This window comes from Gouania willdenowi, chromosome 8 (genome assembly GCF_900634775.1).
Source record: "Gouania willdenowi chromosome 8, fGouWil2.1, whole genome shotgun sequence".
Lineage (NCBI taxonomy): Eukaryota > Metazoa > Chordata > Actinopteri > Blenniiformes > Gobiesocidae > Gouania > Gouania willdenowi.
The window spans coordinates 5716328-5744139 of NC_041051.1; the positions used below are offsets into that span (position 1 = coordinate 5716328).

A 27812-nucleotide genomic window follows, 5' to 3' on the forward strand; every position below is an offset into this window, starting at 1 on the left:
TATTTTTTAACAGCAGTTTTACTGTGTTTTGGACTAAATACTTGGATTCATTGGATTTTTGAATGTTTTAGGAAGATTTAGGAATATATGAATTCAGTAAAAAATGGCATCACTTTAAAGTTGAGAAGTGCTGGCTTTTTTATGTCGCCATTTTTTTTCCCCAAAGTTTGACAAAATAATTGACTGTTTGCTGTGATGGTTGTGTCTTAGAATGATTTATATGTTTAAAAATGGAAGATTCTAAGCTTTCAAATGGTATATGATATTTGTGATATGCTGCTGTATTTGAGAAGCATGACTATGAACCCAGCAGGTCTCTCAGATCTATGGACACAGGTCAGATAGTGGAGCCCAGAGCTCACAGTAAACATGGTGGTGCTGCTTTTAGTTGTTATGCTGCAAAGTAGTGGAACAAACTGCCAGCAACATGTGAACATTTTTAAATCAAAGTTAAAGGCACACTTTTTCTCTACTGTGTATGACTGAGAGGGAGATTTTTGATCATGTTGATGTAACATGTTTGTTGATGATTTTAAATGTTTTTTTTGGTACTGATTGTAATGTTCTTATTGATTTTTAGCTGTTGAACGTTTTCTGTTGCACTTTTTGATTATGTAAAGCACATTGAGTTGCCTGGTGTATGAAATGCACTATACAAATACATTTTTCTTGCCTTGCCTTTAATCCCTTAAGAGCGTGAATGAGTGACAACGTGCATTTTGACCCGTATTCGGAATGGTGGAAGTTAACAGGTTAAGTATCTGTCACTTGTGGCTTAGATATCGCTGATGCCTTTCATACGTTATGGTATAACTGGAAGTGCAAACTCGGGCACATTAATGTTGATATTGTTCGTTTTCCCGCCTAAAACCAGCGGCCCACTTGTGGTCGAACTGCTCCGTGAACTACTCCTTGAACTAAAAGGAGTTTGACACCCCTGGTGTATTGGGCCTAAACATGATGTTGATTCTACTTTAGTTATAACAACTTTATCTCCAGGTCTCATTATAAAACATCCTTATGATAAAGTGTGGCGTTTAAGCCTCCTATTATCCTTGGGGTCAATTTGACCTCATTCAACGTTTATCATTCAAAAAATTCATAGTTGACTGTTTTTTTTTTTTTGCTTCACATGACTTTTCCTAATTTGATGGGCACAATTGATGAAGCATAAAATCATTGTGATAATATTTTTTCAATGGGGGGGGTCAATTTGACCCCAAGCTGTTTCAGCTGAGTAAACCCTCTCTCTGTGTGTGACACATGTGTGACCTCACATCCACACACCTGCAGAGTTGATACTTCTCCCCTATATCAGCTACTGTATAAACAGTATAAACACATATAAAACTAATTTAGATCCACTCTACACATTTCAGAAAAAAGCCTTCATCATAATGTAGGATTTAGGGATCATACAAATGCTCTGTTTTTAACATCTCACATAATGAAAATTGAAGACATAAATAAATGTCAAAATCATGTTGTGATGTATAAGCAAGTCGTAATCTTCTCCCTGTAAACATTCAAAAATTGTTTAAAAGTAGTGAAGGAAATTATAATTTAAAAGGAGAATTTGTGATGAGAAAACATTGCATTCACACCACCCTTAAAAGTATGTGTATCTCCCAAGTAGGAATAACTCTGTGGAATGAGTGGAATAAAGAGACTAAAAGAAGCCAAACACTAGGACACTTTAAAATAATGTATATAGACATTATCTTTAGGTAATATGCTAGAGAATACTAATACATTTTCATTATTGTACGGTGTATTTATTTTTGTATATATAACTATAAACTATAAATCCTTATTTGAACACTTTGTACGACCATAAACGGAAAGTATGATATGTGCTTTGTTATTTGCATGACTTTAACTTGTGCTTTTCTTTTACCTTTGATTGTATGACCATAAACGATTGTTAATAATGTACAAGCATAGGCTCATGCATGTGTTGTTTGCATAAGTATACGCTGAAAGTTTGTGTAGTGATGATTTAGATGAACGAGAGATGAGGGGTAGGTTTTTATAAGTCCTTTAAACTTCTTCCTGCTCCTTTTGAGCACAATTGTTTTAGTTTTCTTATTTGAAAAATAAATTTGTAATATGCTGCTCAAATAAATAAATAAATAAATAAAATACTTTTGAGTTGATACGCGACATGGTGGGGGAGACAATATCCTTATTTTGGAACAGCTCTTTCACAGTGAAAGTGACATAGTGGAGGATGTGTCTGAGACAGAGGACTTTATAGTAAATAAATATGTTACAAAAAGGAGGTTAACACTTTACTTGAACTTTTATACATGAGGCTGACATTACGCTGTCATTATTATGACATGACATCAGTCATTAGCATGGATAAGGTGTCATGAAGGCTGTCATTGAGTGTTGTTTGTTACCCTAACCTGAACCCTAACTCTCACCCCACTAGATCCCTCCACCTAACCCAAAAAACGCCAACATAGCTCCAAAGGTGTCATACATAATTTAGCGAACAATACTTGATGACAGCCTTAATGACACCTTATTCATGCTAATGACAGATAATGACAGCATAATGTCAGCCTTTTGTATAAAACTTCCTGTAAAGTGTTACCAAAAGGAGATAAAAATAAGTAAATAAATATGTTTATGAGAGGAATAAGGGGGTTCCCAACATCAATCAATATGGTTTATTCTGTGAGAGTCATGAATGTGGACCCCCAAATTAGAAAATATTTGAATGAAATATTTATAATTATATACACTAACTCTAAAACTGAACAGGTCAAGGTTTTATTATCAAGGGGTTATTTATGTATTCAACAAATAAACAAAGCGCCTGACACAAAAACAATTTTCTGAAAATAATTTTCTGGAGGTAAATACCCAAGGATAAAATGTGTTAGTAATATTTGAGGATATTAGGAGGATTACAGTAATGAACTGTGAGAAAATGAACAGTAGAACATGTAAGGTTAATTTATTTATGAGTGAAGTTAGGTACATGAACAGAGAACAGTTTTAAGGGAATTGCACTGAGAAACAATCAGTGAATGAGCGTGTTGGCTCTTCACTTCTGTGGCGTATGGTTGTTATATAGAAAACATATCTGAATAGGCAGCTGCTGGTGTTATGTTGCACTTCAGCACACGGATGAAGAGAGACAGAGACAGCCGCCAACGGCTTAAAGAAACCCAGACCACCGCTGCTGCTGCTCTAAAGTGGGTCGTGCCCTTCTAGGAGCTGAAAAACGAGACAAGCGGAAGACAAGGACCACGTCTATAAACGGATGCCAGGGCGGCACCGCAGTTGTCGGGGCGATGCCAGGGCAGCAGCCGACTGTCAAGGGGCTAAAGGAGAGGATGTAACCACCCACAGGCCTCAGTGCCCTCCTGACCCCTGACCTCTGACCTCTCACCTCTCACCTGCAGCCACGTGTCAGTGATGGACACTAGACAGACGCAGGAAGGTAGAAATATCACCTTAAACAAATTGACATTTTAAACTCATCAACAAAGTTTGTAATGACCATAAAATAATTTTAAAAATTTGCGCAAAAATATAAAATAACAAATGTGTTATTCTAATTTATTTTATTAAATACAAGTAAACAGGAAAATAAGTTAAGCTCTAATTCAGTGTTTTTCAACTTTGGCATCATGACCCCATATGGGGTCGCCTGTAGGGCTGGGGTAAACAATTATTTTTTTAAAAATTAATCTAGCAATTATTTTTTTCAATGCATTGATTAATTTAATGATTCATTTTTTCAGTTCGATTCGATTCGATTATCTATTATCTCCCCATTAATTGACTAAAAGTAATTTATACATGTTGATTTACATATCTAAAATGAAAGAAAAAAACATGAATTCCTTAACATTGCAATATATGTTTATTGCTCTTCAACTCAAAATTCCAAAATAAAGTTCAAGTAAGAATATAAAAGTACAAAATAATGTATTCAGACTCGCCTGAAATGTCTAGTAATTAAGTAAGAAAAAAATAATAATAATAATAATGATTTAAAATAATTTTACAATGTATAATTTTTTATTATTTTTCAAATTAAAACACAATGCACAATCTTAAAACTGTATTCTATACTTTCACTTTCTCAAACATAAATCTAGTTAAAATAAAATGCAAAGTAAAGAAAAGAAACAAAAATAGGAAAACAAATAATTAAAAAAAATATACGTATATACATATATATAAAATGCAGTATAAAATGTCACATTGTGCACTAACCCTGGCTACGATGTATTTGTTACAAATTATAACATGATAAAAAATTGTATTATAGATTTTAAAAAATGTCTTTGGGGTCGCCAGAAATTTGTGATATACAAATGGGATCACGTTCCAAAAAAAGGGTTGGGAACCACTGCTTTAAACCCTCTCTGCTCATCTCGTCCCAGAATGCATTTGGAGAAGCATCTTCATCTAAATGAGTCAAACGTCACAGCTGTAGAGGAAACAACTGGCCTTAACATCAGCACTCAACCATGATCTATTGACTCAGTGCAACCACCTGTTGAAAATACACACATCCACAACATTGTTCTCTGCAGTTGCCCATGGTCCCAGTGCACGTGCACGTGCACCATCTACCCTGCCTCATTTGCTCCTAGATGTGTATGTTTCATCCTGCATGGATAACACCAGCTGCCCTACATCAGGGATACATTTCACTCTTTGTATTTTCTCCACCCTCTGCTGCAGAGTTTGAGTTGGAAACATCCCTAATTGATTTATACACAACTAGACACTGAAGGAAGTTTTTCTGCTGTTTCCATGGAAACTCGGCTCCAAACAACAACAAAAAAATCAATAAATAGAGGAACTACAATAGATGTTTAATGAGTAACTAGCTTTTAGCCTCAGCATCTCCATCTGGTGGAGGAAGAAAACATGACAGTTCATCTTTGAATGACTTCCACAGTCCAACTGATCAATCATCACTATCGTCCTCATCAGATGATATGGCTGTAACCTCCATCAGTAGCATGACTCAGCTGATTTTTAGCACCGCTGCCTCACAGTCCTCCTTGTGTGTGTGTGTGTGTGTGTGTGTGTGTGTGTGTGTGTGTGTGTGTGTGTGTGTGTGTGTGTGTGTGTGTGTGTGTGTGTGTGTGAGGATTAGGGCCATTTTTGATGGAGAAAATAATTTTTGGCAAATCTGGAATAAAGTCGAGATGCCAAGATTAAAGTCTTGGGATCTCGGAATCTACGGACTGGGGCCAATTCACCATAAGACAACAGTCTCCATCCAAACTGAACCTAATCTGTTTCCGTAGCTCCTCAATAGCCACAGATGGACTGAATGCTCCACCTCTTCATAACTTCACTGGTTTTTCCTTCTGAACAGATTGGATGGATGAATGGATGAATGGATGAATGGATGGATGGATGGATGGATGGATGGATGGATGGATGGATGGAATGAAAGGATAGATGGATAAATTAATGGATGGATGGATGAATGAATGAATGAATGAATGGATGGAATGAAAGGATGGATGGATGGATTGAATGAATGGATGGATGGATGCATGAATAATGGGTGGATGGATGGATGAATGGATGGATGGATGGAATGAAAGGATGGATGGATGAATGAATAGATGGATGAATGGATTGAATGAATGGATGGATGGATGGATGGATGGAATGAAAGGATGGATGGATGAATGAATGGATGGATGATGGATTGATTGAATTAATGGATGGATGGCTGAATGAATAATGGATGGATGGATGGATGGATGAATGAATGAATGAATGGATGGATGGATGGATGGATGGATGTATGGATGGATTAAATGAATGGATGGATGGATGAATGAATAATGGATGGATGGATGGAATGAAAGGATGGATGGATGAATTAAATGAATGGATGGATGGCTGAATGAATAATGGATGGATGGAATGAAAGGATGGATGGATGAATGGATTAAATGAATGGATGGATGGATGAATGAATAATGGATGAATGGATGGATTAAATGAATGGATGGATGGATGAATGAATAATGGATGGATGGATGGATGGAATGAAAGGATGGATGGATGAATGAATGGATGGATGGATGGATGGATGGATGGATGGATGGAATGAAAGGATGGATGGATGAATGAATGGATGGATGATGGATTGATTGAATTAATGGATGGATGGCTGAATGAATAATGGATGGATGGATGGATGGATGGATGAATGAATGGATGGATGTATGGATGGATGTATGGATGGATGTATGGATGGATGTATGGATAGATTAAATGAATGGATGGATGGATGAATGAATAATGGATGGATGGATGGATGGAATGAAAGGATGGATGGATGAATAATGGATGAATGGATGGATTAAATGAATGGATGGATGGATGAATGAATAATGGATGGATGGATGGATGGAATGAAAGGATGGATGGATGAATGAATGAATGAATGGATGGATGGATGGATGGATGGATGGAATGAAAGGATGGATGGATGAATGAATGAATGGATGGATGATGGATTGATTGAATTAATGGATGGATGGCTGAATGAATAATGGATGGATGGATGGATGAATGAATGGATGGATGGATGGATGGATGGATTAAATGAATGGATGGATGGATGAATGAATAATGGATGGATGGATGGATGGAATGAAAGGATGGATGGATGAATTAATGGATGGATGGATGGATTAAATGAATGGATGGATGCATGAATGAATGGATGGATGGATTAAATGAATGGATAGTGGATGAATGAATAATGGATGGTCCGTATGATTTAGTCTGTAAAAGTAATAAATTAGTATACTTTCTAGTGTGCTACAAGTACATGGTCCATAGTATATTTGCTATACTTATACTCAAGCATACTTAATAAAATGAACTTCAAGTATACTACTTTTTGCTAAGGAAATCTCTTTGTTATTAAACCCAACTTTGAAGTATAGTTTAACATATTCATTGATACACTGCATTTTGTAACAGCCACAATCTGCTGTTTGTTGTCGTGGTGAATTGGCCCTTGTCAGCTTCCATAGATTTGACTTCATTAGCAAACTTTTGACTTTTATAACGGTATTGTATTTTGAGTTCGTTTTCGAAATTTTGACTTTAATCTCGTCTTTTTCGACTTTAATCTTGACATTATATTTAAACTTTATTCTTGAAATTTCAACTTTAATCTCGACATTTTGACTAGACTCTTGATTTGCCCTAAATTATTCTCTCCATCCAAATTGGCCCTAATCCTCTTCTGTAAACCTTAACCTGGAATGCATACATACAGACTTCTGTAGGCAGACTAGGACATTTGTCCAATTATTTCATTTTAATTCATCTATCAGGGCCAATGCACATTAATGAGCCAAAAATAGCCCAAGATGGCAAATGTACATCTGAAGTCCCTGAAACATTGTCTTGGCTCATCTATACCTGTTTACACAGGGGACGATGGAACCAATCACAGGGGACGCTGGATCTAAGGCAGGGGTGTCATTTTAGTTCAGGGGCCAAATACGGAGAAAATTAGTAATTTAATCATTATTGTGCTGTAGTTTGCACTTCTAAGTGTAAATAAATGATAAAATATGTGCAACACTGATAATATCAATGCAATAAGTGATAGATATCAGTCCCTGCAGGATCTTCACTTTCATTTTATTTGATTTTGTGGCCAGTTTTTATGTAATTTTCTGACATTTTGTGAAATAATTTGAAGAAAATTGCAGAAGGACTCTAACCCATGGTTTCTGGAGGCAGCAACGCTCACCAGTGAGATCCCTGTTGGAAATTATTGACCAATGTTTCAATGTAATTCAAGCTGTACATGATAATAATGAATAAATGAGGCTATTTTCTTCATTCATGAAAAAGGTAAACAAGTGGACAAAAGAAGTGAGAAGCTTGTGTAAATATGAAACCATAAAAGAAATTGATCAAGAATTACCAATGGAAAATGAAGTGAAAAGTAAAAGTATTCCTGTGAAGAACCACTCTTTTATCTGTTTTTCTCTTTGAGCTCACAACTTCAAACACTATTCATGAATGAAAGTGTTGCTGCTCATAATCAGCTCTACTGTATGAACAGAGTCACGACCTGCTCGTGTGATCACAGGCTTTAAAGTGAATGTGTTCACCTCCCACAGGCTCGTCTGAGGTGGATGAAACGCACACAAAGACATTTTATAAACTGTCGGAAATCAGCCTTAATGTTGTGAAAACACTAAACATAAGTGTATATATAGTGTTTATTAGGGATGCACCGAAATTAAAATTTGGGGCCGAAGCCGAAGAAAGTATAAATGCTTGGCCGAATACTGAATATCAAATGCGGTTAAGTTTTTCACTACATTTTTTTAATATTCCAGTAGCCTTTGCTTTTCAAAAAAAGCACAACAAAGTTTTTCATTTATATTAGCCCTTCAAATGAAGCAAAACATGAATTCCAAAAAAAGCTTAAGTGCATTAAAGGGGAAGTATGATGAAAAAAAAACTTTATAATAGCTTTGCTACAGTGATGTGTGTGTGTGTGTGCGTGTGTGTGCGTGTGTGTGTGTGTGGAGCGAATATCTCCCCGACGCGGTGTGAGTTCCACTTGCAACTTTGTCAACGGGTTCCAAATACCCCGAGTGTGTGTATCTGTTATTTTGGAGTAATTTGGTAATTTCAAAATGTTTATTTTAATTTTAGCTCACTTCTGGACAGCACGGCAAGTGAAACCTATTCAGCTTTTGACCTCAGTGTGTTAGGGGGCGCTAGCGCACCATCTATTTCACTGCACAGCTCACTTCCGGTGTGTTGCAGAGCTCCTGTGGACTTCTCTTTTGAGGAAACATACTTTTTTTTACTGTTCTTTATTTGGTGATGACATTTCGAAACGTTTATTTTCATGTTAGTTTGGCCGTACACTATTTAGACCAGACAGACCTCACACGGAAGTTATTGACGGCAATGGCTGCTGTGTTGAAAGCTGCACATTTCTCGTGCAGGTAAATGAGTGTTGAGTGCATAACGAACCACAATTTAGTCCGGTTACAGTCTGTGTCATGACACCCGCCCATAGCGTGGTAGTGACTGTAGTGTTACGCTCTGAGTCAGATCTAAGTGTTTACATGTTGCTACATAGTGAAGGTCACCTGAGTGGTATTCCATAAAGCGGGTTATGTTCAAACTCTGAGTATGTTCAGGCTCAAATGAGGGAAACTCTGAGTATCCCATTCCAAAAAGCGAGGTATGTTCTTCTCTGAGTGTTACCATGGCAACATTGTCTGTGAACTAAACCTGGTCGCTGGCAGGTTTTATCAAAGAAACCCTGGGTTTCTACCTGGCTCCGCCCACCTGAACACCATTTCTGAACACTTTAATAAACTTTAACACTTTTCTCTGAAACACATTAGTAACATCACACACCACAGACGTGCTCACATCATTACTAATGTTGTGTTGCTTTACGTCTTTTTTTTTTTTTTGTGATAACGGTTATTTTCTTTCTAACATTGTAGATGTAGATCATTAAGTGACAGACACTGAGATGTTGATCTGCATTAAAACATCTACTGACGTCTGTAGTAAAGTTCACTGAATACAAACCTGTGGATTATATAAAGAAGGAGACGATAATTTAAATAAATCCACTTTTAAGGCTCAATTGTTGTTTTATATTGTTATACAGTTTAATCTGTAGATCATGTGTCTTGGAAGTTATGATGGCGCAGTGAAGTGTGACACTGCTCTTGAAAGCGGTGCGTCGTGGGTTCGCGTCCCGCTTCAGTGTGTTTTTTATGACATTTTTTAGGACGTAGAGATGACTCTGGCGACAATATTACATTAAAAATCAATATAAATGATGTGATATGAAGCAGCAGCCACTGTCTTTATATCCAGTGTAACAGGAGGGCTCTCTATGTAGCCATCCTATGCTGCTGACACGTCTCCTCAGACACATTTTATTCAAATTATTCACCGCTCTCACGTCACTGAAGCAATAAAGTGATGAAGTGACCAAAAAGTGTGACTAATTACTGGTGATTAAAGCCACTATAATCACTGAAGACTGAACGCACCTTTAGAACAGGCTCTTATTCATCAAACACCGGCTTATTTCACCCATTACGGTGAATAAATGACTATCTTCCGTTTGGTTGTCATGGCAGCTTCAGTATTCTTTGATCCATTGATGATGGCTTTTTATCGCGCGTGTGCACGTAAGTAACCCAAGGTTTACATACTCAGGGTTGATTGACCCACTTCATACCAGCTTTAATGGAATCCGATACCCAGAGTTTCCCATCGCGGGGTATGTTGACCCAGAGTTTATGGATAGACTCAGAGTTTGTTAACCCGCCTTTATAGAATACCCCTCTGATGATTACTGCAGCTTCACTCACGACACACCTGCCACTACATCTAACTACTGACAATAGATAAGTTTAGTGAAAGTTAGGCAGGTGCACGTGGATGAACTGGTGAAGATAAAGTTAGAATGGATTCACCCCCCCCCCCCCACCCCAAACACACACACACACCAAACGACAACAAAAATATGGTAATGAATCAAAATACACATAACTAAATATTTATACAAAAAATACACAAAAGACAACAGAAATGCAAAAAACTACACTAAAAAAGATACAAAATGACTCCAGAATCACCCTACAAATGTAACAAAAACAATAATTACAGGAAGTACATGAAACGACAACAGAAATGCACAAAAATATACAAAAAGGTTTCAAAAACACACATAATGATTCCAAAAAACATATATTACAGAAATATACACCAAACAACAAAAACATGAAAATGACTCAAAATACACAAAACTAAATACACAAAAGACAACAGAAATGCAAAAAAACTACACTAAAAAAGATACAAAATGACTCCAGAATCACACTAAAATGGTAACAAAAAACAATAATTGTACAAAAAATGCACAAAAAGACAATAGAAATATACAAAAATACACCAAATGACTCCAAAAAAACATACATTACAGAAAAATACACCAAATGAAAAAAATATAAAAATGAGGAAAAAAAACAACTAATTTATCATGCGCATGTCTCATAGAATTATACCAGGGAAATTGCACACGCTATTTTACTTTGCACCTGCAAATATACCCCTTTATAATGCTACAGAGTATGTTGTTATTATTATGCCCATAATTGACAACTCTACTTAAGCGTCCACTATATGAATACATACTTCCGATGGGCACTGTACTAGTTTTGTAAAAAGTCAGCTTTATACGGGACAGTTGGATTTTGCCCACATTGGCAAGTGACTTCACCTAACACGCACTCCTCCCTCTCCAACTATCCAACAGCTAAAACAAACACTGCTGTTTAATAAAGAATATATATTATACTTTATTGCCATATATGTAGATACAAACTGCACTACTGGACTCCCAAACGGTTGGACGGTTTCCAACTTTTACGCGGTGACAGAAGACGGAGAGCGGTAAGGAGAGAGTCTGGCTGTGTTTGTGTGTGGAAAGGAGAAGCTGCTGCTGCTCTAGTTCTGCAGCAACGCTCACACACTTTTCTGATTCAAAATCACTGCACGTTGTTTTATTGCGTCATTGCGTCACACGCTACTATTAGGCCTTACTTTTAAGTCACTAAACCAAAGCCCAAATGTTACTTTTTTTGCAATATTCATTGCATCCCTAATGTTTAATAGTTGTATATTTTAAGCAATGCTACCTCACAGCCACGTGGTGATGGGTTTGTAGACTTTCCTTCTTAAGACCAACTTAACTTCACTTTGACTACACTTTTAATAAACATAATTACTTTTAGTAAAGAAATATTGTGTCCTAATAATGATTCTGTATGTTTGTGTGGATGGATGGATGGATGGATGGATAGATGGATAGATGCATAGGTGGATAGATGGATGGGATGGAATGGAATGGAATGAAGGGTGAATGAATGGATGGATGGAATGAAAAGATGGATGATGGATGGATGGATGGATAGATCAATCAATAGATCGATCAATAGATGGATGGAAGGAATGAAAGGATGGATGGATGGATGATGGAAGGATGGAAGGAAAGGATGGATGGATGGAAGGATGATGGAAGGATGGATGGATGGAAGGATGGATGGGTGCCTTCAAAACAATGACTTCTCACTTTGATAACAGATCACAAAACACACCAGTGGTATGTGTGAGTGTGAGCACTCAAATGAAACACACACACACACACACACACACACACACACACACAAGAATGTCCTGCAGAAACACATAAAGCCGTGTGGAGGAAGCACCTGGACGGACACACACTCTCACATACATCCACCGCTCACACACACACTATAGGTGCACTACTCCCTATGTGTACACACACACACACACACACACACACACACACACACACACACAGCCAAATCATGTAAACACACACAACCACAACCAGTACACACGTACATAATAATCTTCTCCTTTGTGTCCCAGTAATAACTAATGAGCTTTTCTACAGCTTTCACACTAACTCTCATTAAAATACCACAGTGCTGGCTGATGGCTTTAACATGACACACACACACACTGAGGCTGGGTTTCCTCTATCCTGTAAACCAGGGGCTCTCAACCTTGGGAACAGGACCCTGTTTAAGGTCGCGAGACACTGGGAGGGGGTTGTCAAATGCCTTCAAGAAACTAAGAATATTTTTCGAACAATTTGAGCCTATTTTTGTTTTGTTTTTTACGCTTTTTCTAGAACTACATCAAACTTGCTAAATTTTGCTGTATTTCAATCTGTTTTCTTGCATTATGTTTGCTACATTACTCCCATTTCTCCCACTTCTACATCAAATTTTAATGCCTTTTCTGCACATTTTTTTCCACTTTCAAGACATTTTCAGTGTATTTTCTGCATATATTGACCTATTATTGTCACTCTAACCTCTTTTCCTCATATTTCATGCTTGTTATTGCCAACTTAAACAATTTCACAGTTTAAACTTTAAATTGTTACCCTACTAATTGTTCCAATATTGACACTTTGAACCCTTTAAATTACCTTTTCTGTCCACTTTTGGCCACTGTAATTTGCTAATTTTAACCAATTGCTGTGGTTTTTAAAATCCAATTTTACCACCTTTTCCACCATTTTTGGTCACTTTTAACTCATTTTATTTCAGATTAAAACAATGATTTACATCTTTAAGATGCCACCTCTCATCAAATTCCAATGCCTTTTTCTACATATCTGTTCCACTTTCATTACATTTTCAACTCTTTCCACCATTTTTCTACCTAATGTTGTATATATTGACCCATTATTGTCACTTTTAACCTATTTTCACCATATTTCATGCTTATTTTTGCCAATTTAAACACAGTCATGATTTTTCATGCCCAATATTTGCCAGTTTAAACTAATTGTTCCAATATTGACACTTTGAACCCTTTCAATCACCTTTTCTCTCTGTTTTTGGCCACTCTAATTTAACCAATTTCTGTGGTTTTTAAAATCCCATTTCACCACCTTTTTCACCATTTTTGGTCACTTTTAGCACATTTTACTTCTGATTAAAACAAGGATTTACATTTTTAAGATGACTATACAATATACTATGGAGCAAATAATAATATACTTCCTGTATAACAGTGATATTAGACAGATAGATATAAATTTGAGCTCATTTTTGTTTATACCCTTTTTCTGCAACTACACCAAACTTGCCACTTTTGAACCTATATCTGTTTTCTTGCCATATTTTTGCTACATTACTCCCATTTCTGCCACTTCTCCATCAATGTTCAATGCCTTTTCTGCATATTTTTTCCACTTTCAAGATATTTTTGGCACTTATAAACCCTTTCCACCACTTTTCCCGCCTAATGCTGCATATATTGAACCATTATTGTCACTTTGGAGAAGTGGGTACAGACAGGGACATGAAAAATCAGCAAACTGGACAAATAAAAGACAGACAGACCAAAACATGTCCCCTAAGCTGCTACACAAACCCTGCAGAGCTCCCAGCTCCAGTCCAAAAACCCCAAAGAAAACACGCAGTCAGCAAAGCAGACAGAATGAGAGAGTGGAAAATACCACAGAGGGGTGAACAGGCTTTAGAAGAAAAACCCAGAGGACAGAGAAGGAGCTGACTGAGGGGTCTACAACACAACTGCACAAACAAAGCAAAGTCTCAGGCTCAGCGGGTGTCTTTTATCGTACCTGAGAACTTGTCCCCCTCCATAACCAGATCACTCCCTCCACAGCCACATGGAGCGCCTGCTCTCTGACTCCACTCTCTCCCTCAGCGTCACTCTCTCTCTGCCTTTTTTTAGACTTCCCCTTCCACTCCCTCTCTGTTCTCACTCCCTCTGCCTGCGTTGATTCTTTCAGTGTGTCTCACTAATGAATTCAAAATTACGACATCCCCATGTGCTGATCATATGTCTTTTTTTCCTCCCTCATGTCTCTCAGCCTCTTCTTGTTCAGCCTGGAAAGACTGAAGCCGCATTGTATCTGAGAAATAGAAACCATTAGCTCCACCATGTGATTCAGACAGGGTCCTAGGCGACTAAAAATAATTAGCCCGACTTAAAAACTCCTCTGTTGGCTTCCTTAAATGTGAGAGTGGCAGCCGTGACTCATTGGAGACCAGCTTTGATCTTGTAGAGCTGGTGTGGATGAAAGTCCTTTATTTAACTGCAGTGTTTACTGGTGAGCTTGGTTTTTCTGAGCCCTATATGAGTGAAATGAGGCGTCCTTCCTCGCAGTGACGCTGCCGTGGGGAAAAATGTGTCACAGAAGCAAAGAAAGAACTCAAATATTCCCAACACAGATGACTAAAACTAGCGTGTGTGTGTGTATGTGTGTGTAAATGCCCGTGCTCACTCTGAAATGTGTGTTCAGGAAACTCAGATGACCTCTGACTGTCGGCACGTCCCTCCCGCCCTCTCCGGGGGTCAGAGGTCACCTTGCAAGTGTCTGAGCCCTGATAAAGAGCTCAAACACACTCAGACATGTCAGACTGGGCTGTTGTGCAACGCGCATTAGCTCGGCGACTATGTGCGTTTGTTTGCCCTCGTGTGTTTTTTAGTTGGTCTTTGGTGTGTTTGTGCCTTTGTCTCTGAGTGAAGACGGCGGCTATTAAACACAGCTGTGTCAATGGGTGATGGAAGAGGAGAACGCTGCACATCAGCGCCCTCTGATGCATCAAGTGTGTATCTGTGTGTTATTCTGATTAAATCAGAAAACACCTTCAGACAAACCCCTTTAAATAAGTTATGATAGTGATAAAGTGTAATAATAAATTATTATTATTATTATTATTATTATTATTAGATTGCAGCGTCTGACCAATCACTAGAGAGAACTGGCAGACTGAGCGTCTTTACAATGAATGGAGGAACAGCTTATGATCTATAACAAATATAATGAACATAAATCCATGATGATAGTGAATAGCCACACTGTTAGTGCGGCACACAGCAGGAGGCGGAGCTTTTATACTCACTCAGATCTGATCCACTTCATAACTTGGTACCGACCAGGTTGCTGAAGTTTAAAATGATGAATAATTAAAATCCATAATTCAGATTAAAAACAATCCTGTTGTTACAGAAAAGTCAGGAATGAGAGAACTCAGGCAGGAAGTTGCTGACACTGTTAATGTGCAACAGCGTGAGATTATTTATGATATTAATCCATTGGATGATAAACAGACAGCGCTCTGCAGTTAAACTTTATTACAGCACACACGTGTTTCTATTCAAGTAGACCTCTATCACACACACTGGGATGAGAGCACATTGTGCATGTTCCTGCTGTTAATGTCAGTCCCAGCGTATGAATTAATCAATTTATAAATTAATTAATGAATGACTTCAGCCGTTCGTGCACACGGATCGACACACAGGCTTCATCAGCTGACTGTAGATCAGTCCATCAGATATAAATCTATATCTTTCCGAAAGGATGTCATCAGTAAATTAAAGGATTGCATTTATAATTAATAATCTTTAAAAAAAAAAAAAACTCAGCTGTCAGATTTGCAGCAACCAGGATCATTTATCAATGGGCAGGTCATTGTCTAAGAGATCTGATTGGTCAGGAGGCGGGGCTTTAGGACTCGCTAAGATCCAAGCCCATTCAGCATTAATTGCCATAGTGATTAAGCTCCAGCAAGCTTTGTAGTCCAGCACACACAATAAGAGGTCATCTAGATTCATAGCATACCCCCTAAATCATGATTAAATACTTTAAACACAATAACAATTCTCTCACATGAGCTTAACTACAGCAGGCGCTTTAAAACGTTGTTATGGAAACCGAAACAATCACATGATTTACTCATGTTGTTTAATACGAGCCATTTTTAAACCTTTAGACATGAAGGTGTCACTTCACATTGTGGGAAGACATTCTTTACACTTTAGTCAGCACGGACTGTGTGTGTGTGTGTGTGTGTGTGTGTGTGTGTGTGTATGTGTGAGAAATTTGTCAAACACTGGTTGGTTGGTGAGTGGATAATTCTCATATGGGAGTGAACAGATCTTCTTGTCCACACACACACACACACACACACACACACACACACACACACACACACACACACACACACACACACACACACACACACACACACACACACACACACACACACACACACACACACACACACACACACACACACACACACACACCATGTAGCCAATGCAACCACATCAAGCAGGGAGGTCTGCTGACAATCAGGGCCGTATTCACAGCCTAAGGCAGTTGCCAGCAACGTGTGTGTGTGTGTGTGTGCGTGTGTGTGTGTGTGTGTGTGTGTGTGTGTGTGTGTGTGTGTGTGTGTGTGTGTGTGTGTGTGTGTGTGTGTGTGTGTCTATTTGCGTGTTTCTGGCTCTGGAAAAGTGCACGTGTGTTTCTGATTGTACATCTGCTTCCCTCATGTTTGTCTGTTGCTGTGGTTTACAGATGGCTGCTCGATAACTTGGCAATACATGGAGTGACTCAAGCATCAATCAACACATTTGTGCGCGCGCACACACGCACACACGTACACAGCACCTGAGAATGAGCGGCTGCGTGTTTGAAGCAGGTAGATTTCTTCATCGATTGTGCTGCATGTTTCAGCAGTTTCAGATGTTTCACTTGGAGACCAGATAAATACTTTCCTTCACTCACAATTTCACTATTGCACAGAGAATAGCAAAGTGCAGCCCATTCATCAAATGCTGTGTCTGACCTCGACTGCCCTGTTTTACCTTTACTTTTGGTGATTAGATTCCTCTTCAATGCTAGAATCACAAGATCCACTAAAGCGGAAAAACCTTCCTTTTGCTGATCCCTCCTTCATCTTTTTATGCATCATGTGATATAAGACTACATTCTGAAGTTCACCTAACAAATAATATTCTGCAGTTGAAGGACACAAAGTTAGCAAATGAGAAACCAAAATCAAAAGTAATCAAACTTGCTTGTAGATTCAACTGAAAATGTATCACCTCTCATTCAAGCAGTAGAAAATTGTGATTTAATTTTAGCTATAGGGTAATTCTGTCATTATAAAACAAATCTGTAATTTTTACTAATTGTTCTGTGATTACTCAATAGGCCCACTATAAATGTTGAGTTTGATTGGATAAACACTTTTTGAGATATGGCCAATTTAGTGAGGAGGGGTATGGTGTCGATTTTGGCTCGTCCTTATTTTTCTTCCATTTTTAGCTTCCAATATCTCAGGAACTACATCACATAAAGAACTGAAATTTGGTAAAATAAAACAGCTCAACCTACTCTCACAGAATATACAAAAATATAAATGTAAAATATCTGCTATATACAGTATATACTGTATCTGGTGGACATGCCAGCTCCTCAAATTTGGAAAAAAGGTTTTTGCGTTTTCACTGCATGGAACATGTTTGGGCCTTCAGTAAATAACTTAACATATGCCTCAGCTCCCTGTAATTTGATCAGCTAGAGCTATGAACTTAGACTGTTAACATCACTAATGATTAGTCACATACTGTATATGCATTGGTTCTTGGGTGATAGTCTGTTTAAATCTGAAAAAACACATGTGGGATGTCTTGAACATTTGTTGAAATGATATGGCATAAGCCAGGGGTGGACTGGGGGAGGGAAAGTGGCCCGGGAGTCATTAACAGACCGGCCCACTACATGCGCAGTGTAGGGAGCCAGCCAGCGACACGAGTCCCTTGATTAAAAAAAACGGTCATTGATACAATAAAATGTGGCTTACCCACCCCCCAACCAAGCTCCAGTATGCCTTATATTTTAAGACAAGTGTACAGGAAATCTATAATACCCACTTATCAACCACTTCCTAAATACAATTATGTGATTAGAATCTGGTAGGTCGACCTTTATTATATTAACATTGAAATGCTGTGAACATTCCTACTCGGGCTGGATATGAACCAAAACTCATATCTCAGTATATTTTCTCAAAATGGTGATTGTGTGGCGAGCACTTGAGGATATTTCTCTCACCCAAGGGGTTGATGGGTAGGAGGTGTGGCTTCACGCCATTTATAATGTTTTGGCGCGCTTTGTATCAGTCATTCTTGTGATGCAGCTGAACTGATTAAAGCTCTACTGACCTCCACCTGAGTCGTTCTTCATCCTGCCACAACATATGATATAAATCTAGATCATTTTATTTTAAATTAAGTCTGACCAGAAAGACAATTCCGGGGTAAATTTGCTGATACAAAATGCTACATTTATTAACAAACAGCTGCACAATATGTGTCACTTTTGACTTTTTCACCTGTAAGGGACAGCATGTGTGAGTGAGTTTTGTAGTGTAGCTTGTTATGAGGAAGATCTGGGTTTGAACGCACTCGTTAATCCATTAACTGAGCTTTACATTCTGTTCTGAGAAGTAAAAGCAGCAACTCCTAAAACTAGTGTTTTGATACAAAATACAATATATATTGATAGATGCAATATTATAGTTTTCTATATCGCCAAAATAAAAAACTTGATACATCTTCAATCTCGATATATCGCCCAGCCCTAATTCCTAAATTATAAAACAGCCTAAATAAAAACATAAATGTGTATATGAAGCACATGTGTTTATTTACTATACTTACAGTTCATATACAAGTCAACACATTGCATATTTACTGTTAATTTCACGTTGCTTGTCTTTAAACTAGACATTTACATTTTATTTTCATTCTATATTTTCTTATAATTTTTCATGCTCACTCATGTGGTTCTCTGGTATTCACTAATGACTTATTAGACACATTTATTACAGACTTTACATTCTTTAACACTTTTTTAAAGCAGTGTATATTTGTAAAGCTTGTGATTGGCTGATTTTTCATGGTGACTTACGTGGTTCCTTCTGCTGTGGTAGACGTTAAAATATCAGTTAATAATCTCACAGAACGTGTAACTGTGTCACATCCTGCTGCTCTTCATGAAGATAAACGCTCTGTCACATTTTACAACGTATTTGCACCAGTTCTTTGTTTTTTTCACTGGAACGTCTTCATTCATTAATCTCTTGTCTGAGTTGTTTACGGTGTCAAGGTCTGAGTTTACCTCCGTAGTGAGATTACAACCCTAACCCTAACATAATTCAATGAACAAATAAAACACGTGTCCCTTCACGTTGAAAACAAAAATAGACAAAAATAATTATTTATATTTTTAGCAAAAAATCGTTTTCCGGTAGTGCGCATGTGCATATACAATCTCAGTACGATGCGCACTCAGTACATGACACCAGGTTTGTTGCCACTGTCAGCACTACCGTATTTTTCGGACTATAAGGTGCACCAGATTATAAGGCGCACTATCAATGAATGGGTCTGACTGGCTCTATTTTCATACAAAGGCACACCGGACTATAAGGCGCACCGGTTTGTTATTCTTCTTATTATCATTATTAAGACGCATTAAGCGAAACAAAATAGTCTGATAAGTCAAACTTTATTCAACTCATTAACAATAACTCTCAACATTGTTCAGGTTTAACACATAAAATATAGAACATTACACTCACTTTTTCAGTTCAGTATGTTGAAGCACAGTACTGGTACATATCCCTCCACGAGGCGTCTGACTACGGTAGCCCTAAAGTGCCAAAAATCCATCAAGCAGTGCAGCTTCATAGTTTACCAAAGTTGTACTAAAACATTTGGACATATTAATTTCATGATTACCTGATTATAAGGCGCACTGTCGATTTTTGAGAAAATTAAAGGATTTTAAGTGCGCCTTATAGTCCGAAAAATACGGTAATGTAGCGAGAACTGTCACTCAGGCCATTTCAGGTGGAAGTTCTCGCGAGGCTAGTGACGGCGTTCAGTTTAGAGACGCAGAGGAATGTTTTTATTTATTTATCTTTTAATTATTATTACATTAAAATACAGGATATTTACGAGAAAATACTAATACGGGACGATAGAGGGAAAGAGGGGTAAAATACGGGAGCGTCCCGGCCAAAACGTGATACTTACAGTAACAGGTATGATTATTTCTCCTTTCTTTTTCTCTTTCTCATGACCCGACCCAGCAGCACACCGGCCCACCAGCGGCCGGCCCACTGGGGATGTCCACCCCTGGCATGAGCCCATAGTCTTTTGACAAAAATTAAACTTAATTTTAGTTCAAATTTAGTGATCATGACTATTTCAGTAAATAATCTAGATTAAGTCAAAAAAATGTTTAAGATTTTAGTTGACAAAAATCTGTTACAGTTATAGTTGACAAAAATAAAAAGCAAAAGATTCTACACATTTAAAAAAAAAAAAAAATCAATTACCATTTATTCAACCTGATAATAGATGGAATAATATTTATTCAGATTTTAGTCAGATTTGATGCAATGTATAACCTACTTCTCCCGCCTTTCATGCAATAGAAGTAGTTTTGATTGGATACCTTCAAGGAAAGAAACTTAGTTCTGATTGGATTTCGTCCTATGTGAACATTATATTTCGAATAAGATTTTATAAGTTAACAAAAATATCAATATATTTTGATATCGTTGCTTAAAGCTGATATCCAGAGTTTCTGAGAAATCTATGTTTATGTATCATTCTTTTGAAAAGCAAAAAAAACGTAACTAGTCTTTTACTATAGTCTACTGCTGGTGGGCATTCATATACAATAGTGTATATAAGTCCCTCCTTCATCCATAGACCCCTATACAAATGCAAGAAAGCGCAGACTTTGCCCAGCCAATAGGTTTCGACTTTCTGGAGCGAGCCACTGTCAATCAAAGTGAATGGGCGTGCACTGTCACAACAGCAAACAGGTATCACTGAGCAGCATAACGTCATGGAGAAACTCCAGTTACCCACGTATAAAGCTTCTACTAAAAAAGAAAAGTCTGGGTAAAGCTTGTAGATAAATGTCTTCGTGACCACAACAGGATTTATCTCTGAGCTGCTTTTCAAAGGGGGAGGGACTTGCTGCTTTTAAAAGGATTCCGAACAGACCAGGATTTGGCGACATTTCTCATGGACAGGTAATAAACATGTTTTAATCAAAAGTTATGGCACTCTAATAATAAATGTGTAGTTTTTGTAGTTATGCAACTTTGTTGTTTTGCAATGCGTGTGCACAAAAGTAGAGGCGTAGCTTCTAGTAGATTGGCAGAGGCAGGGGAGGAAGTAGAGCTGTTGGGGGCGGGACATCAAGACGTTCTTTCAGAAACTCCGGATAGCAGTTTTAAAGAAGGCAGTGGCTATCTGTACGGTTGCCGTATCAACATACTGACATTCTATCCGTATGCAGCGCCCCTATTTGGCCAGTTTAGGTCACGTGACTAAGACTAAACCTTACCCTAAACCTAACCCTTAAAATTGTTGCGATATTGTTATAACCTAAACCTAAACCTAAACCTAACCCTAAGACGCTACGCACTTGTACTTCCATAACCGTACCAATAGCACTGGTGGTTGTCCGTATGGCAACCGTACAAATAGACACTTTCTTTAAAGAATATAGTCGACAAAAACTACATTCCAACAAAATGAACACTGCATCCAAGAATCCAATAGACTAATAAAAAGATTGCTTATAAGTGTCAGCAGTTAAAATGAATGAAAGTATTTTATCAATGAGGAACAACTTATTTAAAAAATGAAAGTCATTCGTGTTTTAGTATTGATCCTAGTTTCGTAGAGATCCTACATTAATTCATTCAACTAAAAGTTGCCGTAAAACCACCCAATTTAATCCTATGATCAGTACCTTAGGTGTCGGTTTCATGCTAAGCCATGGGCGTCAGTGAATCCCAAACTCTTAACCAGTCATGGAAAATCTCTAAGCAGCCTCAGTGAGTTGCTTTCACCAAATCTGAAATGTGGAGAGTTGGCACAATCCGAACACGACATAATGATCACACCTGAAAGTAAGTGTTCTATTCTAACTTCTATCTATGGTGAGAACATTGGAGCTGTATGTGCTGAATGACAGGCGTGTATGGACTCACTGGGACCAGTGATGCTAGAAACCTCTCTCTCTGTCCTCCTGGCTCGAGCACTGGCCGATCGTGCTGTAAATAAAGACACAAATATCAGAAGCAGGATAATCATACAATCCCTTGTCTCTGAAAATGTACATTTAATTAAGTAGCTAGCGTGACAGAACATTTTTTTATCTTTATTGGTTAGATCTACACAGTATACCGAATATATGATAAATATATGATAAATCCCGATTGGTTTAATTTTTCATGTTAGGCAGACTAACCACAAAGGACTAACAATAACACATTCAACATGGTACTTCAGAGCCTGAATCGTGGTTGTTATGGAAAGTCATTACATTTGATAGTAGTAGACATAAAATATGTTAGTAGTAAAAACTCAAAGCTTGACTAGTACTGGTAGTACTGGTAACAAAAAATAGTGAAAAAAACAAAATAAACAATTCAAATAAATACTATTAAGAAAAACAGAACAAAAAAACAAACAAAAAAAATTAAATAAATTAAACTGCAATGTATTCATACTTTGTTTAATCATTTCGTCAAGACACATACCAGTACTTTTTGAATTGGTCCGAGCATAATGCTGTTTCAAGTAGGGATGTCCCGATACAACTTTTTCACTTCTGATATGATACCGATATTGCAGCCTTGCGTATCGGCCAATACTGTTATTGATCTGATACGATATCAGCACAAATCATACATACATTTATCACTTATTTTGTAGTGGAACGTTAGAAAAGGCTTGATCAAGTGATGTTACTCAAACAGAGAACAATAGTCAGCAACAGTAGGTTACTTTGTTGGAGTGTGAACCACAGTAACCTATGTTTTATTGAAGCACTTATATCATTACATAATCATTAGTAAATCAAATTTGATTATATGTACTCCTAATTTGAGCGTTACTAAAGCTTTACTATGGTTAGTATCACCAATATCACATTCAGTGACGTGCAGTCAGGGTAGGCAAGGTGGGCAGTTCCTACCCAAGGGTGAATTGATATTTTGATTATTTGTTTTAATTATAATATAATTATAATTATTTATTTTTCCATTTTCAATAGCCTACAGTATCTATAAGTTTGAAAGTGTCCGCATTTTGTGCGTTTCATAGCCCAAATTACTAAACAGCGCTATTTCCTGAAACAGCTGCACAGTCTCACTCCGCTATAAGGCCACGCCCCCTCCCAAACGCACATTGCTCCTCTGCCTCTGTTCCCATTGCGTGATTTTACGTGTTTGCGCATGCGCAGTCAGGTCCCCAAGATGACAACCATTTACGTCCAAAGGTAGCGTAGAGAGCTGACGTAACCACGCTATGCTAAATGCTATACGTAAGTTCACAGTACATTAGTGAATAGATGCCATGTGACCGCTCCTACCCAGCCCTAGTGGTCACGGCATGTCACTGATCACATTTATGCTCAAAATGGTTTTCATAATCTGTGACAAACTGGCATCCTGCAGTACAGGGTGTACCCCATCTTACAACCCATTTTAGACAGAGTAGGCACCAGCCCCTCCCTGCTGTGACCCTGTACTAGAACGAAGGCATACAGATGATGAATGAATGAATGAATGTGAGAGCAGATCCCATTCGTCCTTGAGCCACACCTGCTGGTAGCTCAGCGGTGCTATGGGTGGGACTGGAGGCTAGAAACCAACGCAGCAACAAACGGTACAGGCACAAAACATACCATGACTCCTCAACCTCCCACAGTTCAAACTATCTCCAGCTGCTCTGTGAGAAATCTAAATAAAGCCATGTTTTAGGAGTCGCTGTTATCGTCTGTGCTCTCGACAGATTTGCATTGCAACAACACTTCATTAGTGTGGTATAACAAACCTGCTGCACGTGCACTAAGGTCACATCGTCTCAGCATTGAAAATTTTGTTTATGGAAAGTAGTAATCATAATTAATTTATCCCTAAAACATTGGCTGTGCTCGAAATCACATATAACGTACTAAACACTACACACTCAATGATGAGTATAATGTTTAATATATACTGTTAGTAATAATTTAGCTCATCCGGTGCCCTAGGAAAAAAATACAACTTATAATAAAATATTTAATAATAGACTATAATACAAAATAACACCCACAGTTACAGTGCAAATGTCCTGAGGGAACAACAACAACAAATGGTGCAAAATCCAAAAGCAATGCAAAACTGCAATAAAAAGTTAAAATAAAATATAAAAGTTTCAGTGCAAGGAAATTTCTACTTTCCTGTTTGGTTTTACTAGTCAGTAACAAAAATATTAAAACCAAAGAACACAATGTGCAAACAACACAATAGAATTATATAGAGTAGAACAAAAAATACTACATATGCAAAAAAGCAATGCAATGAGGGAGGTAAAATAAATCAAAGACAATTCAATGATATAAGCATAAATATGAGCAGAAGATTGCTTGTAAGCAGCAAATAAAGAGCAGACCACTAACATCGCCAATGTTGTTCAAAACTTCCCACGTCTGGATTTCCAAGAAAAGGCATCTATGGTTTCATCAAATTATTTTTAGATTTGCAATATTAATATTTATTTAAGAGAAAACATGTACAGTGATTGTAAAGTGTTTCACATTTATTAAAACGATTTATTTTTTTAATTTGTTTGGGGGGGGAATTTCTTGCCCCTCCAGCAGATAGCGCCCACCTGGGTTGCCTAGCAGCAAAACCGGTCCTGAATATGATTTTGTGAAAAGAACAGACGGGACAAGCTCCTCCAAAAGTGAAGCTTTTTATTAAAGCTCCCTCTGCTGACTGGCTACAGTATAGGTCATAAACCTCCTCCTCAATGTTACCAGATGGGATTTGGTTCAAACTCTAAAGTTAAAATACTCATCACATAATTTTTTTCCAAACCTAAAGTCTGCTGTGATCATAAGTTTGTTTTAAATAATTTATAATAACTTATTTAAGAAGTTAAATAAGCTTCAAGAACGTTGAGGAACTATGGAGGACGTCACGTCCGTTCTTCTTACAGTCAATGGTATGATTAGGATAAGTGCTCCCACTGAAGTATACTTCCCAGTTACCCAAGATGCATTTGGAACCTACAAGGACAAAACCCTGAAGCACCCTGAGGCTAAATATTTCTTTTGATTCTCCATCTTTGAAAGTCCTGAAAACATTTTAAGTGAGAAAGTGACCAAGTAGAATATCAACATGTGATCATTTGAGCCATAAAACTCATGGAAACACATTTCATTTCTGACATTTCTGAGATTTTCAGAGACCCTCCAATGTGCAACTGACTAAACTTCCGGTGAACTTCAAAACAAGAGCCCTATTTACAAAAGAGTTGTGAAAAAATAATGGAAGACAAGATGTGCTTTTGTTTTGAAAAGAGAATGTTTGATTTCTAGCTTGAAGCCGGTCTCAGGACCATTTTATGTTTCACTTGCAATGCATCATGGGGCGGTTGAGTATGACTAGTGTGCCAACCATGCATACTTAAAAAATGTCCCGATACAGAATACATCCGGGTATTTCTCGCATACTCAATCTATCCATACTATCAAATTAGAACGCACTACACACTAATTCTGACATCAGACTTAGTATGAGTAGTACGTTAGTGTGTGATTTCGAACACAGCCATTGTTTTTTTAATTGCCCTTATTTTCACACAAAAAAAAACACATCTTTCCATCTACTGCCACCTGCTGACATGGATTAATAATTATTTACTCCACCTACTGAAAAACTAAAGGCACAGAAAATGGGCATATTAAGTGCAAACAGAACTTTGTACAACTTGGAAGCACAATAAGGAAATAATTTATAGTCTCCCACAGGGGTTGAGTGAGCGTGCCGTTTATTGTGTGCTAATGTGTTATTGTGTGTCAAAGTACGCCTCATTCCACTGTGAATAAGTGAGCACCTTACAGCTACGCGGGTCTGGAAGATGGATGGGCTGATGGAATTTGAGAATCGTGGGGCTTAAGCTGGTGGATGTGGTTTTATACGAGATCTTAATCAGAGGTGTGGCACACAAACATCTCAGAGATCTTTGTACCAACAGCCGGGTCCATATGTCCTGCTTGAGAAAGAAATGCATTCATCCTCCTTGCTGCTTTGTGATAAATGTAATATAATGTGTGTGGTTGTGCTCCTCCTCCTGATGAATCATCGGCAATAGTTCCTTTGAACCACAGACACACAACTGTTATCTCACCACTAGGTTGGATTAGGTCCAGTAAATGCACTGGGAAAGGCATCATTCATGCCAGAAGAAAACCTCACCTAGTACTGGAACTTCATGTTAGCAATGAGCTTGTTTTTGTTGTCTAGACAGACAAGAAGTATTGTTAAGAACACAACAAACTCATTTTGAATGGCACTGGATTTTTTCATATGAAAAGTAGAATCGTTTCATTTGTCATTTTGGACAAATAATAATAATAATAATAATACATTTTATTTCTAATGCCAAACCTCAAAGTGCTACAGGATTAAAACATTACAACACAATATATAATAAAAGACAGGACGAAAAAGAGGCATTAACTGTTAAAATAAGTTTCTGTAAAAAGGTGATATTTAAGTTTTTTCTTAAAAGTGTCCACTGTTTTCGGGGCCCTGAAGTGGTCTGGGAGGGCATTCCACAGGCGGGGGCAGCAGCTTCAAAGGCCCTGTCGCCCATTGTTTTGAGCCGTGTCGTAGGCATGACCAGACGATGCTGTTGGCCTGATCGGGTCCTGGTTGAGGTGTGTGGTATGAGCAGTTCAGTGAGGTAAGTGGGGGCTGCACCGTGCAGACAGTGATGGGTGTGCAGGAGGATCTTATATTCTATGCGGGACTGAATGGGGATAAACAAGAACCTTGCTGACCAGTGGCAGACCATGCGTTTCACACCTGGGCCTTCTGGGAGGTGAAAAAAAGTGTGACCCATTGATTGTGTTTGTTGTGACACTATAGTCTTCCTCAGACCTGTCAATGCTGTCACCTGATTGCTCGTGTGACACGAAACAGCTGATCAGGCCTTTTATTTTGAAAGTCCATTCTTTGTTTTGAATTTTTTTTATTTGGCACAGTTTAGAATACAACAGTGGACAGACATTAACAGAAATCAATACACTTTAGAGGCATGTCGGGGAAAACCCAAAAACACTCAAGGGGCTTGCGTTCTTCCTCCAGGGGCTCAATTCAGACTCTGCCATCACGAGAGACATTTTCAGACTGTACCGCTGATACCAGGTACGGACCAATCCCAGCTCTGAATATGAAGTCATCGCGTCAGAAACATGCAGCAGAAATAGAGTCCACCCTATGACGTCACAATACGGAAAAAGACAAACTGATTCCACAGGCTGACAG

General features: G+C 38.0%; 1 protein-coding gene across 3 annotated transcripts in view; it reads right to left on the bottom strand.

Annotated features, from left to right (window-relative positions):
- Positions 1-27812, bottom strand: part of LOC114467963 (septin-9-like) — a 156527-nt gene that overhangs the window by 101234 nt on the left and 27481 nt on the right. The window contains exon 2 of one of the 3 annotated variants that reach the window (XM_028454518.1): positions 22479-22541. The exons of 1 other annotated variant lie outside the window; for it this stretch is intronic. In XM_028454518.1, the coding sequence (XP_028310319.1) occupies positions 22479-22541 (63 nt within the window). Of the gene's footprint in view, positions 1-14215; positions 14342-22478; positions 22542-27812 lie in introns of those variants that run through there. One more of the 3 variants, XM_028454521.1, reaches the window with a different exon arrangement.